The sequence below is a fragment of the Mauremys mutica genome, chromosome 9, assembly GCF_020497125.1.
Source record: "Mauremys mutica isolate MM-2020 ecotype Southern chromosome 9, ASM2049712v1, whole genome shotgun sequence".
Classification (NCBI taxonomy): Eukaryota; Metazoa; Chordata; order Testudines; family Geoemydidae; genus Mauremys; species Mauremys mutica.
Genome location: NC_059080.1, coordinates 106,351,375 through 106,366,624, shown reverse-complemented (window position 1 = coordinate 106,366,624; position 15,250 = coordinate 106,351,375). Strand labels below are relative to the sequence as shown.

Genomic DNA, 15,250 nt, shown 5'->3' with positions numbered 1-15,250 from the left:
GTGTAACTCTCAAGTGTAGCCAAGCCCTCAGTCCTTCATTAAGTGTAGTGTTTCTTACAGTCCTATTAACCTCTTTCCACATGAACTCACCATGAACTACATTCCTTTTCCCAGTTTTCTTTTCCACTAAATCAGGAATTACTGCTATATCTTAAGAGGTAGCACCCAAAACTGAACACAGTATCCAAACGAGAGGGCTCCATTGTTCAAATACTGTCATTATATTATGTTCTGGATTATTTTTACATCCCCTTATTAATGCACCCACACATCCTATTTGCATTTTTTTTATAACTTACCTTTTTAAAAAAAATTCTCATTACAACTGTCAGATTTAAGAGCAAAGAAATAACAAGTGTAGAACAATAGATGTGAAGGGTTCAGTTCTTCCTCTAGTTAATGCCATTGATTCTGACTGAGTCACTCCTGATTTTCATTGGAATGAGTGGAGAAACACGTTTTTCCATGGATAGTGAAAAGCAGTTTAATAAATAATTGCAGTGTACAATGTGTTGTCTGGATAAACCTCTTTTTTTTTTTTCCTGGAAAGGTAACTTCCTGGCAGAGAGATGATTTAGACGTGGAACGGTCTCCCCAGGGGAGTGCTGAAATCCCCACTGCTGTAGATTTTTCAAAGTGGACCAGACAAAGCAAGAGAAAATGCACTGTAGGGAACAATTCTGCAGTGGCAGGGAGATGGGATTGGATCTCTTTGCATCTCTCACCCCAATCCATGTGGGTGCACCTTTCTTCCCATACCGAGCACTACTGGGGTTCCATTAAGGTGCAAGAGTCCACTCCAATGAAGCTAGTGGCTGGATTAGGGCCACAGTCTTTACTTACAGTAGTGATCCCCAACCTTTTCCACCCTGGGACCTCCTCCCATGTATCGGCATGCACTCCCTGACATTTGTTTGCAACCCTTCTCTGGGCTGAGAACCCATGACTTGTATAATACTCAGGTAAACCAACCCCAGGTCTCAAGAACACTTTGAAATGAACTGCTATCTAAGAGACTGAATAAACATTACAAAGGGACAACAGGACCCTGAAGAAAAACATCCCATCTGACTTTTTAGCCATTAACTAGAACAGAGCCATCCTGCTCCCTTCCCGTTACTCCTGTTGAATAGCTCTGACTCACATAAGTAGCCTAACTGCTATTGCTAGAAAGTTAAATGTCTTTCTTCTGAACTGGTCCAGTTCAGCTGGAATGTCTTCTTGTATGTGAAAGTGGTTCAGATTTAACTCTGGATTTGGGTCACTTATCCACACTAACTGCCAATTCTTCTTCGAGTGATTGCTCCTATGCATTCCAGTCAGGTGTGCGCGCCGCGCGTGCACGGCTCTTCGGAACATTTTTACCCTAGCAACTCCAGCGGGCCGGCTGGGCGCCCCCTGGAGTGGCGCCGCTATGGCGCTGGATATATACCCCAGCCGGCCCGTCCGCTCCTCAGTTCCTTCTTACCGCCCGTGACGGCCAGTTGGAACAGTGGAGTGCTCTCTTACCTCCACAGCCCTAGCGTTTCTCCATTCTTCTCTGTACATAGTTGGTTAACTTAGTTTAGTAGTTAGATTAGTTGAATAAGTTTAGTTAGTTATAGTATAGTAGGGGAATTAGAGGGGTTCGCCCCTCTTCTTCCACAACCGGTGCGGGCTCATGCCCAAGGCACCGGGGTTTAAGCCCTGTGCGGCTTGCCAGTGGCACATGCCCGTGGGCGACCCGCACGACTCCTGCCTGCGCTGCCTCGGGGAATCTCACAGGACAGATAAGTGCCCGATCTGCACGGCGTTTAAGCCGCGCACCAGAAAGGAGCGAGACTCTCGCCTCAAGCAGCTCCTTACGGAGTCGGCACTTCAGCCTCCCGCGCCGTCCCCGGCGGCACCGAAACCGTCCTTGGCGCGCAGCGCACCAGCGGCACCGAGCCGCCCCGGTACCGACGCGACTAAATCTTCGCAGACGGCACCGAAGTCCCGGCACCGTTCCCTCTCTCCACCGAGGAAGCGGAAGACGGCGCACTCGGCTCCTAAGCCTCCTGCTTCGGGACAGCTTACCCAGCCATCACCGGCACCTCCGGCACCGGCTGTGGTAGTGCACAAGCCGTGCACGGTCCCGTTGACTCCGGCACCTCAAGAGCCGTCGAGTCCGGTACCTCCCTGCTCCCCGGTGCCAACCGCGGTCGAGCTGCATCTCCCGTCCACGCCCGAGACATTCTCGACGGCGAGAGAGCTTATCGAGCTCACAGAGGCACCGAGCCTCCAGCCCCCGGCACCGCCGGTGCAGGCTGTTCAGTCAGCGGGCAAGCCGGCCATGATGCGGCCCCCTTCCCCTGACGGACGGGATAGACGGCGCTCCAGGACTCGGTCTCGCTCCCGGTCCCGAAGACGGTCACCGTCGCGCCGCTCCAGGTCCCAGCACCGCTCTCCATCGCGGTACCGTTCACCCTCTCGACGCCGGTCGCAGTCCCTGTACCGTTCAACATCGCGGTACCGGTCGCACTCCCGGAGACGCTCCCGGTCCCGATCACCGTCCCGTCGGCACCGCAGGAAGTCCGAGTCCCAGCACCGGTCCCGGCACCGTGACTCCAGAAGCCGCTCCCGGCACCGCCGGTCGAGATCCCGGTCGAGCTCCCGGCACCGGTCGAGCTCCCGGCACCGCGGCAGTCGATGGTCTTGCTCGCCATCTCAGTACCGCGACGACCGTCACCGACCCTCGGCACCGTCCGGGGACAGGCTGCCAGCTTCGACGGCGCAGTCCGTCAGCGCCTCTGCACCTCCGTGGCCATCCCGTCACTCGTCGGTCGCTTCGCAGGCAGACAGCTATGGCCATCTCCAGGCGGCCCCGCACGGACAAGTCCACGGGGCACAGCAGTGGGGTTTTTGGGTCCCCTGGGCCCAATACGAAGCTCAAGGGCTACCTTGCCCCCAGCGGACCCCAGCCTCCGAGCGCAGAGTGCCAGAGGCCACTGTCAGCAGGCCACCCCCATCACCGGGTGAGGCCCAGTTACCGCCTGATCCCGCGGAGCGTCCACGGTCCGAGTCAGCTGCCCACCCCATCGAGGACCCACCTGCGGAGGCGGTGGTCCAAGGTCTGTCCTCGTCATCTTCACCAGACGAGGCGGTGGCGGGGGCTTCTACGACAGACCCTCCGCCTATTGACTTGCGGGCCCACCAGGACCTTCTTCGCCGGGTGGCGAAGGCTATCGACCTACCGGTAGCGGAGGTCACTGAGGACGAGGACCCGGTGACAAATGTGATTGGAGCGGAGGCTCCAGTGCGGGTGGCCTTGCCATTTATCCGCACTATCCAGAAAAATGCCACTACCATCTGGCAGTCACCGGCGTCCGTTCCTCCCACCGCCCGCGGTGTCGAAAGAAAGTACTCCGTCCCCCCCACGGGGTACGAGTACTTATATACCCATCCTGCACCAGACTCGCTCGTGGTCCAGTCGGTCAATGACAGAGAAAGGCATGGTCAGCCAGCCCCTGCGCCAAAGTCCAAGGAAGCGAGGCGCATGGACCTGTTGGGCCGAAAGGTCTATTCGGCAGGGGGTCTCCAGCTCCGAATCGCCAACCAGATGGCCCTCCTCGCCAGATACACCTTTGACATCTTGGTGTCCCTGGCGAAATTCACAGAGCTGATCCCAACAGCCTCGCGCCAGGAGTTCACGGCCCTCCTGGAGGAGGGCAAGAAGTCCTCCAGGTCCTCCATCCAGGCCGCTCTGGACTCCGCGGACTCAGGTGCTAGAACCCTGGCCTCAGGAGTAACCATGAGGCGCATCTCCTGGTTGCAGTCCTCCACATTGCCACCGGAGGTGCAGTACACCTTGCAGGACCTACCCTTCGACACTCAGGGTCTGTTTTCTGAAAAGACGGATTCCAGAATTCAGACCCTGAAGGACGGTCGCATAGCCATTCACACTCTGGGTATGCACACACCGGCTACCCAGCGAAGGTCCTTTCGGCAGCAACCCTACCGGCCATTTAACCAGCCTAGGTCGCGACCCTACAATAGCAGGCGTCCCGGCCTGAGTCGCCGTAGACCATCGGGCAACAGGCGCAACCAGGGCCAGGTGCCTTCCAAGGCCCCTCAAGGACCCAAACAGGCCTTTTGATGGGACGCCCGAGGATGGCCCATCAGTCTCTTTCCCGGATCCTTCCCGTTTATTTTGCAACCGCCTTTCCCACTTTCTTCCGGCGTGGTCCCAAATAACATCGGACAGCTGGGTGCTTCGTACAATCCAGTCCGGTTACCGCCTTCAATTTGTTTTGCCCCCTCCTTCCCACCCGCCTTCCCTGTCCCTCTTCAGGGACCCCTCTCACGAGCAATTCCTCCTACAAGAGGTCGAGACTCTGTTGAGCTTGGGTGCCATAGAGGAGGTGCCGCATGACATGCGGGGCAGGGGATTCTATTCCCGATATTTTCTCATCCCCAAGGCGAAAGGAGGTCTTCGACCCATATTGGACCTTCGAGAGCTCAACGTGTATGTGCTCAAGCTCAAGTTTCGCATGGTCACCCTGGGGACCATCATTCCCTCCCTGGATCCGGGAGACTGGTTTGCCGCCCTCGATATGAAGGACGCGTACTTCCATATCGCTATTTACCCTCCCCATCGACGCTACCTGCGTTTTGTGGTCAACGGTGCGCACTACCAGTTTGCGGTGCTACCCTTCGGCCTGTCCACCGCGCCGAGGGTCTTCACCAAATGCATGGCAGTAGTTGCTGCAGCCCTCCGCCGTCGTCGCATTCATGTATACCCATATCTCGACGACTAGCTGGTTCGCGGGACATCCCGACAGCTGGTAAAGGACCAGATGTCAGAGATACTATCCCTGTTTCGGTCCCTCGTCCTCCTCATCAGTGCCGAGAAGTCCACTCTAGCTCCATCAAAGCGGGTGGAGTTCATCGGAGCGGTCCTCGACTCCACTTTGGCCAGGGCCTACCTCCCATGCTCTCGGCACCAGACGATGGTATCCATCATCCAGGACCTTCTCACCTTTCCTACGACGACGGTTCGGTCCTGCCTGCGCCTCCTGGGCCACATGGCGTCCTGTACGTTCGTCACGGCGTACGCGAGGCTCCGCCTTTGCCCCTTTCAATCTTGGCTGGCGTCGGTATACCGCCCGCACCGCGACTCAATAGACATGATAGTCACCGTCACAAAGCCGACACTCGCGTCGCTCAGCTGGTGGCTGAACCCAGAGGTCGTGTGTGCAGGAGTCCCGTTCCGTCCTCCTCGCCCATCCGTCACCTTAACCATGGATGCCTCGGCGTTGGGATGGGGGGCTCACCTGGGCGACCTTCACACCCAGGGTCTCTGGTCCCCCCAAGAGCTCGCTCTCCACATCAATGTCCGGGAGCTGCGAGCGATCCGCCTAGCGTGTCACACCTTCCGCGCCCGTCTGCAAGGCCGCTGCGTGGCAGTCTTCATGGACAACACGATGGCAATGTTCTACGTGAACAAGCAGGGCGGAGCCTGCTCCTCCCTCCTCTGCACGGAAGCGATGCTCCTGTGGGACTTCTGCGTGACCCACTCCATTCACCTAGAAGCTTCATTTCTTCCAGGAGTGCAGAACACGCTGGCCGACCATCTCAGCGGGTCGTTCCTCTCACACGAGTGGTCTCTTCGTCCGGATGTGGTGCACACAATTTTCCGGAGGTGGGGGTTTCCCCAGATAGACCTGTTTGCCTCCAAGGAGAACAGGCAGTGCCCTCTGTTTTGCTCATACCAGGGTCGCTCCCCAGGCTCCCTGTCGGACGCATTCCTCTGCTCCTGGACGGATCACCTCCTCTACGCCTTCCCTCCGTTCCCGCTCGTACACCGAGTGCTACTGAAGCTTCGGAGGGACAGGGCCCATGTCATACTCGTCGCTCCGGCCTGGCCGAGGCAGCACTGGTACACCCTGCTGCTCGAGCTCTCCGTTCGGGATCCCATGCCCCTCCCGTTATGGCCGGACCTCATCACGCAGGACTTCGGCGGGCTCTGTCACCCGAACCTACAGTCCCTCCATCTTACAGCTTGGTACCTGCGTGGCTGACCCACGCAGAGAGGGACTGTTCGGCGGCAATGCAGCAAGTCCTGCTAGAGAGCAGAAAGCCTTCCACTCGCTCTACCTACCTTGCGAAATGGAAGCGTTTCGCGCTCTGGTGTGATCAATGAGGCCTCAATCCCTTCGTAGTCCCTGTCCCTACCATCCTGGACTACCTCTGGTATCTTAAGGAGCAAGGTCTGGCACTCTCCTCCTTGAAGGTGCACCTGGCAGCCATGTCCGCCTTTCGGCCATCCATAGGAGGCCGTTCCATCTTCGCTAACCAGATGGTTTCCCGCTTCCTTAAAGGCCTGGACCGTTTGTACCTGCCGGTGCGGCGTCCTACTCCGACCTGGGATTTGAACCTCGTTCTGGCCAAGCTGATGGGACCGCCCTTTGAGCCTCTGGCCACGTGCTCTCTGCTCTACCTCTCCTGGAAGACAGCCTTCCTCATCGCAATTACATCAGCAAGACGAGTCTCTGAGCTCCATGCTCTAACGGTTAGTCCACCATACACTGTCTTCCACGGAGACAAGGTGCAGCTTCGACCACACCCGGCCTTCCTCCCTAAGGTGGTGTCGGCCTTTCACCTTAATCAGGAGATCTTCCTCCCGGTCTTCTTCCCGAAGCCACACGCCTCACCTCGTGAGCAACAGCTCCACACCCTGGACGTCCGCAGGCCCCTCGCTTTTTATATCGAGCGGACGAAGCCCTTCCGGCGTTCGACCCAGCTGTTTGTAGCGGTTGCCGATCGCATGAAAGGCGAGCCGGTCTCCTCGCAGCGGATTTCCTCCTGGGTAACGGCGTGTATCCGGACATGCTACGAGCTTGCTCGCGTGCCTGCATGCCGCCTCACTGCTCACTCGACGAGAGCGCAGGCCTCGTCGGCCGCCTTCCTAGCCCATGTCCCCATCCAGGACATCTGTAGAGCGGCCACCTGGTCTTCTGTCCACACCTTCGCTTCCCACTACGCGTTGGTGCAGCAATCCAGAGACGATGCAGCCTTCGGCTCAGCAGTCTTACACTCTGCCACGTCTCACTCCGACCCCACCGCCTAGGTAAGGCTTGGGAATCACCTGACTGGAATGCATAGGAGCAATCACTCGAAGAAGAAAAGACGGTTACTCACCGTAGTAACTGTTGTTCTTCGAGATGTGTTGCTCCTATCCATTCCAGACCCGCCCTCCTTCCCCACTGTCGGAGTAGCCGGCAAGAAGGAACTGAGGAGCGGACGGGCCGGCTGGGGTATATATCCAGTGCCATAGCGGCGCCACTCCAGGGGGCGCCCAGCCGGCCCGCCGGAGTTGCTAGGGTAAAAATGTTCCGAAGAGCCGTGCACGCGCGGCGCGCACACCTGACTGGAATGGATAGGAGCAACACATCCCGAAGAACAACAGTTACTACAGTGAGTAACCGTCTTTTCTCTTTCTCTCAAAGGATCCTGCCTGGTCTAGTATGTAGGGAGACGTCTAGTGGTGAGCCTTCGCTGTACATAACCAGTTCAGTGTGTCGTGCCCCCCCTCCCCCCCCGCTCTGTGCAGCTTCCAGGAGACGCTGTGGGTGAGGTGTTTCTTTTAATCTGTATCCTTCTTACCTGTTTTTCCATAAGGGTGAGCATTGTGATGAACTAGTAACTGCATTAAGCTTTTGTGGAATCTCTTAGGAATGTCATTTGAGCTGCACTCCACCAAAGGTAGAGTAGAGAAAGTGTTGATTTGTCTGCGTAAGTGCCTCTGCAGTGCAGAGTGGGCCTTACATGATAAACTATAGGACATGCCTCCCACGGGACAGTGACTTGAAAAGAAGAGCTTAATTAATTGTTTAAGAAAGGACATGCTAGGGCAGGTTGGACCCCCCTGGCAAACATGGCATTAAGTTTTTACAACAAGTACGTCTTTCAATTTACAACCTCGCTAGAAGTCTCAGGGCCAGTTCAATGGTGGGTTAAATTAGGTGCTTTTCCCTTTTCTAACTCAGAATGCTTTTAATGATCTTGGGGTTGTATTGTGTGATATGTCTCACAAATGGTTCCCCCTTTGCTCTGACTTTGAGTGGAATACACTGGGCAAAAGTGCTGTGCTGGAAGAATTACTGGCTGCCTGGCTCTTTAAGAAATCTCATGACCTAATCTGGGTTTAGCCCAGACTCTGTTCCAGGTGGCACACAAATTCTCTTGTTTCGTGAGATTTCACTGATGGTATGACACAGAAGGAAGAGGTGTATGTCAGACAGAAAGTACTCCCTAGTCCAATATTGAGCTAGAAAGGAGGTTGATTGGATTCCTGTGCTCATCTTGAATGGACGCTAGGTACAGCTCCCGAAGGAAAAGACTCTGAATTAGAGTTCAGTGCTCATCTGCAACAGATTCTGGCTCCTATACATTGCTGAGTTTTTTCAATACTGAATAACAAACATACTTGCTTTCTGGGGCTTTATCTCAAATCCCTTCCAGAACGGAGTTTTTCCAGAGCAGAGCCCTCTAATGAGGACAGAGAGGGCACAACTCCCTCTGCATGTTGCCTCCCAGTTAAAGCAAGCTGGCATTTTAACTTAGGCCCAGATTTACATTTAGTAGGAACAAGCTTTTACAGAAGGTGAGGCCAGTGGTGCAGTGTTTGCATTGTTATTTTAAATTGTTCTCCAAAAGAGCTGTGTTACAGCCCACCACCATTCCCCTGCTGTTAAATGGGATGGCTCTACCCTATAAGCAGGCCACCGGGACTGTCAAAGGGGGCAGAGGGAAGGAGGCAGCAAGGGCCCCATTCTGACGTACGAATTGGGCTCATTCTGAAGCTCGAATGCAGCACTGGTCCGGTCTCTGTAAATCCATTTTGCTCTCTGGATGTGCTAGATACAATCGCTTTGTCCTGGATCTCAGGGTACTTGAGGCACTTGTCAAACTTCTGCATAGCACCTTGAGTGACACTTTCCCACGCTCCCTCTGCTTTGATCCCTCTCCCCCTTCTTAGTTAGCCTGTGCCTCACTTTCTCTCATCTCCTCTTTCTCTCCTTCCTGCCCCACCCTCCAGATCCTCAGCTCTGAGAGCTACCTCTAGTGGCCAAATGAGAAAGTGCAGGTGCAATCCTTGCTGCTCTGTAGGTGACAGAGTAACATCAGGGACGAATATGTGACCCTCAGCAGGTGTGTCCATCCTCCAACAGAACCAGCACAGCATGTTTTACAGCTTGAATTCTGCCAATGCCAGGAAAAGGACTTTCAAACCTTCCATGTAGTCCCTTGTTGGGATTTTATTTTATTTCTCCTCCTTTTCCCAGGAGGATGCATTTCCCCCAGTTTCCCTCCTACTGCAGTGCCAATGCTGTTCCCTTTAAGAGGGTGTGACTTCAGTGTCAGAAATTCTGGCTTGAAAAAGAACTAACCCTGTACTAAAAATCTTTACTGTAAAGAGCATAAAGCTTATTAAGAGAACCTAGCGGCTGCTACTTTGCCAGGCAGTGCCACAGAACAGGACTAGAGAAATCGCCCTCTGAGGTTCAGCGAAGTAGAAAGGCTGAAGGCTGTTTACAGATAAATTTCAGGGTAAACTGCAATGACTCCATAGTCTCTGATCTTTCCTCTTTCTTTCCTGCTGATGCTGTCCAGGGGCCCTAGACTTGCTACCAATACTGCAGCAATTCTCAACCTTTTCCACCCAGTGACCTCCTCTTATGTCCTGGGACAGCCCCTCCTGTTTGGCAAATGTGGGAAGTGCAGGGGGGCTGTGGACCTCTGACACTTGATTGTGACACTGAGGTTGAGCACCCCTGCGCAGCTGCATGTGGAGGGCACTGAGCGCAGTGGGACTAGGTACATGTGCAATGAAGATGGGAGAACAGGTACTCAGAGCTTTCCTCTGCCTTTAACCCAAAGGAAGCCCCTCTGTTTCACCTAACAGAACATAGGGATCCCTTTGGAGCGGCGCTCTGCTGTGCAGAAGAGGTACACCGCAGTGTGGGCTCCTCAAATTCCAGCCCTTCTATGCAGTGGAGTTGTAACAGTTCTGCTGCACATGGGGCCCCTGCATTTCAGCCATGTGGGACAGGATTTGCCTCTCTGGAGTAGACTTCTCTCTTCATCGTCATTGGTCTGGATTGATGGTGATTCTGTGGCTTGTAAGATAGCTCTGCAAAAGGCACAGTTAGTCTTAGATTAATACAATATAGTCTAAACAATTTCTGCCTAACAATGCTAGTTCAAAATTCTCACAGTGTTTTCAGAGTGTGCAAGTACACACACATTCTTTGCCTATATCTCCTGTAGTGCAATGGCTCATGATCAGCACTGCCCCTTCAAGTCATGATAAAATAGGCCTATATAGTGCAAAGTGGGGGATAAAGCTTACTGAGTAAATACACCTGGTGAGTTATTGATAGTCTCGCCACTGTAACGACTGTCAGCAAAAGCTGCACAGTTAGACAAGCTGCTAAATGCATCTTCTTTTCTCTTGTAGAGCAGAAAAACTCAGACTGCTCCAGATTACTCTCCGCGTGGACGAAGTGCTCTCTCTGGTCCTGCAGCCTTATCAGATAACTCCATTGCACCTACACGTACTACTAGAAGAGAAAGATCTCCTCAGAAGGGGTATGGGTCCTGCATGTGAATAGTAGCACCAGTAGCACTTCCAAAGATGTGTGTGTAAGTGGGTATGGCACTCCCTCATTGAGAGTGTTGCAAGAACCCACTCAAGTAGGAGGCACTTTGAATCTCTTCTTCGGTGTAATGTCTCCTGCTTCCTGCCACTCCACCCACACTGCTTCAGAGCCCATACCCCTGGTTCTCCTTTATGCAGAATTAACTCCACTGAAGTCAGTGGATTTGCACCAAGGCAGTGCAAGGGGGAGAAGAATCTGGAACATTCATTTTGTTGCAGGGTTACATGGAGCAGAGCCACACAATACCGGCCCACAGACCCTACACAGGCTGAATTCCGAGCTTGTGATGCACAACCATCTTCCTCTGCATCCCTTTGTGTTCTCTTCTCTCGCCAGCCCTCCCATCAAATAAGTGATACAACACCTCTGCTCCTCTGCCCCATCATGGCACTGCCAAATGCAGAGTCATGGTGGCAAACCCATTATTTACTATTCTGATCATTCACTTGTTTCTTGCATTAGTTGAGGGTCCTTTGCTTTTCCTGGCCATGCCCCTACCATGGCCAGAAAACCACATGACCCATTGTTCCACAACAGTGACTCCACAGACCTATCACTCAGGGTTTTTTGTTTTCAAATTAAATTCAGTAAAGTCTCCCGGGAACCTGAGCTGGTCCTTGAGTCTTGACTCATATGTTCCGGAGAAGGCTTATTGGCTTTCCACATCTGTGGTCTTCTACATCCTTATTAGAAACATGGAGATCCTGCTCCCAAGTGATCCCCACCCTCTAGTTCTCCAGCAGCAGCTCCCACACCTTGCACTCCTAAGTCCTTGGATGCAGCTCGCTGACCCTCTTGCTGACAAGCACTGAATGGGACGTCCTTTGGAACCCAGCAGTACTGCTCTTCAGTCTGCTGTTGAACAACACTAAGTACCCACTTCTCGTATAGTACTCTCAGCCCCTCCAGCCTCACATGATACAAGACTGGTGCCAGGAACAGTCTGGGTCGTGGTCAGCTTTGTAGGGTTCAAAGAGGTCATGTTTGGGGAGGGGCTGTCTTTGGCTTCTGGGACGTATTGAGGTGCTGTCTGGAAAAGAACTGACCCTGTTTCTATGTTGGCTTTTGGAAACATAGTGAAAAACCACAATAACTCTTTGGGGAAAATATTGTAATGTTTCTCTCCCACCAGTCCTCTAACTCGAACAAAGGCAGCCTTTGAATTTCATTAACTAAAAGGGTTTGTTTTTATTTTCTGGGCACATTTTAATTAATGAATTAATTGTGCTTATTTTATTCCATTCCAATAAAATCAGCCAGGCCCTTTACTGTCAGTGGCATGGCTAGGATTATATGAAGTGGTTTGTACAGAGAGCCAAGGGGAAAGAGAAAAAGCCAAATAGGGTTGCAGAACGTGCATTTCATGGGTCCTCTGTCTGCCAGTGGGGAGGGCTGGATCAGCAAGCAGCCAATGTCTGTCTCTCATGCTGTGTGATAGGTAGATCAAACCATGACACGTTTCTCCCCATTCCCACAGCCTGATGGCTTCGCTTCCTGTCCTACAAGAAGAGACGTTGTTCCGAAAGGGATTCTGGAGCTATCGAATCCCAGCCCTGCTCTACATGCTGCAGTCCTGCACCATCCTGGCATTCGCCGAGGAGCGGGAGGATGAGGTGGATGAACATGCCAAGCTGATAGCAATGCGCAGAGGCACATATGATGGGACTACCCACCGTGTTCAGGTAATGCACGTTTAATTAAAGCTGCTTTAGCTCTGATTCACTTACTCAGGGGGCAGTACACTGGGTGCAGAGCCGGGGCAGGGAACCAGAGAGATGAGTGTGAAATAGGCTTGCTAGGGCACCTTGGCATCCCCACTGTGGTTCAGGGAGCCAGCCAGAGAGAGACAGGAAGAGATGAGCAGCTGGTATGGATCCAGAGACCCAAGAGAGAGAGAGGCGGGCTCAGGGGTAAGCCTGGTGGGAGATGGTGAAAACAGGAGGTAAATAATAATTTTTCATTCTGGTGCAACAAATTTCTAGTTTACAAATAGTCAAAAATTGCTATACCCCACAAAAGCGTGTATGGGACGTGTATATAGTAATTGGTTCATGTGTGTAGCCTATTCAAGTGAATTGGCTCACTTAATAATTCACTGGTTAATGATGGCTAGGCTGGCGGACAGCTGGGGGCAGTTGATGCTCGATCCATTTGTAATAACTTCTAACAACTGCAAATATATTAAAATACAGTATCTGTGGGATTATACCCCTCTCCTCTGGTCCTTCAGATGTGGCTTGTTGTCTTAGATCAGTGGTCTTCAACCTTTCTTCATTTGCGGATCCTTAAAAATTTTCAAATGGAGGTGCAGCCCTTTTGGAAATCTTACCCATAGTCTGCGGACCCCGAGGGGTTCATGGACCACAGGTTGAAATCACTATCTTAGATTGTAAGCACTTCAGGACAAGCCCCTGTCTCTGCCTGTCACAATTGGGGTCTCAGAGCACTACAGCTATATAAATATTTAATAATAATGGCTCATGTAACCCCACAATAATTCAGTTAGATAGGGTTCAGCTGGTTTGAAAGAGACTGTCGGCATGGTGAGGTTTATTAAAATAAAAATATACAAACCCCACAAAGGAAAATATTGGTTAAATATTCCAGGTAAAGACAAAGGCTAAAAATTATCAATCATCTTCTAGTTGCAGTGCAACTAGTCCAAAGACTAGATGACCCTTGCGGTCCCTTTTAGCTCTGTGATTCTGTGGCCATGCTTTGTGCTGTTAAATATAAACAAAAGACTGAGGGAATTGGGACTTGTGGGATCTGTACCTCAGGTCTGCTTCTGACTTTCTATGTCTCTTCAGGCAAGTCGCTAAGCCAAAATTTTCAAACATGGATGACAAAAGCTAGGTACCTGACTCCATATTCAGGCATCTCAGTGACTTCAGTGCGATCTCTGGGTGCTTGGCACCTGTGAAAATCAGTTTCGTTATTTAGTTTTCTGAATAACACAGCAAGTCAGTGGCAGTGCTGGGGCATAAACCATTGACTTCCAGTTCCCTGCTCTAACCACTAGATTTGCTTCTTCTGCCTCTTGTTTCTGGCCTGTATATTTTATACAAGGATCCTTCCTCTGTAACACTGATTTATTTTTTCCTCTTTGCACTCCCATGTTGCAGTGGACCAAAATGGAGACCATTGTCAATGCTCAGCTGGAGGGCCACCGCTCCATGAACCCATGTCCTGGGTATGATGAAGTCACCGGGAACCTCATTCTATTCTTTATAGCTGTCCCGGGAAAGGTCTCTGAAAACCACCAGATCAAGACAAAGACCAACTTGGTCCATCTGTGCCAGGTCACCAGCACTGATAATGGATGCTCCTGGAGCCCTGCGAAGGATTTCACTGAGACTGTCATTGGCACAGCACACAAGGACTGGGCCACCTTTGCGGTGGGACCAGGCCACGGTTTACAGTTGCTCAATGAGGCTCGGAGTCTTGTGATTCCTGCCTACGCCTATCGGATATTTGACCCTGGGAGAAAACCCTCCCCACACGCCTTCTGCTTTGTTAGTTCTGACCACGGAAAGACCTGGGCAATGGGGAACTTTGTGGCAAAGGAGCATGCTGTGGAGTGCCAGGTAGCTGAAGTGCACAACCGAGGAGAAAGGGTGCTGAACTGTAATGCTAGAAGCAGCCAGGGAGCCAGAGTCCAGGCTGTGAGCTACAACCATGGGATGGATTTTGATGGTGGTCAGCGGATTGAGAAGCTGGTAGAACCTCCCCATGGCTGCCATGGGAGTGTTATTGGCTTCCCAAGTCCTGCTAACGTGAAGTCAGGGTGTCAGGACACCTGGGTGCTCTACTCTCACCCCACAGACCCAGCTGGGTGGAGAAATTTAGGAGTGTACCTCAACAAGTGTCCCTTAGATCCAGCATGCTGGATAGGACCCACTCTCATCTTCAAGGGCTTGTGTGCTTATTCGGATCTGCAGCACATGGAGTGAGGCCCTGATGGCTCCCCGCTGTTCTGCTGTCTGTTTGAGTTTGGCTCCAGCTCACAATACAAAGAGATCATCTTCCTTATGTTCACTTTGAAACAAGCCTTTCCATCCGAGTGCTGAGCTGCAGTGGACAGGCCCATTCAGTGTCCATCTGAGAACCACCTTACCTGACACTTCACTGCCATGTCTTACCTGTCAGCAAATGGCTTTTATCTCCTGCCTTTGTCTTGGCTGAGATGGACTGCTTTTCTTTTGCTCATTCCTCCTCCACCCCTTCCTGTCTGGCTGCCTTTTTCGGCACTGAATAGCAAGAGTGAATGTGATTTTCGTATAGCACCATTCAGACTCACCAGTGCAGCCAGTGTGTGGGCAAACATGGTGGCCATTACCTACCCAACAATATTTAATAGACTGCCTGGGATGCTCCTCTGAAGTGGACATCATTGGTATCCCCTGTGCTTTGCAATAATGTCATCCCCACCTTTGCCCCTTATCTCTCCCCTGCCCCTGTCTCTGCTGAAATCCTTCTCTGGGCCATCAGCACTTTGTGTTCTGAAAAATGCACCTCCTTGCTCTCTCAGTTTCTGGGAGCCAGGATGCTGTGGCCGGATTGCTCTC

The 15,250-nt window shown here is 52.3% G+C and overlaps 1 protein-coding gene across 1 annotated transcript in view; it reads left to right on the top strand.

Annotated features, from left to right (window-relative positions):
• LOC123376950 (sialidase-2-like) overlaps positions 1 to 14,635 on the top strand; it is a 41,468-nt gene extending 26,833 nt beyond the window's left edge. The window contains exons 2-4 of the mRNA XM_045029241.1: positions 10,481 to 10,611; positions 12,160 to 12,364; positions 13,808 to 14,635. Of these exons, the coding sequence (XP_044885176.1) occupies positions 12,164 to 12,364; positions 13,808 to 14,635 (1,029 nt within the window). The 5' untranslated portion in view covers positions 10,481 to 10,611; positions 12,160 to 12,163. The remainder of the gene's footprint in view (positions 1 to 10,480; positions 10,612 to 12,159; positions 12,365 to 13,807) is intronic.
• Positions 14,636 to 15,250: the final 615 nt, after the last annotated feature.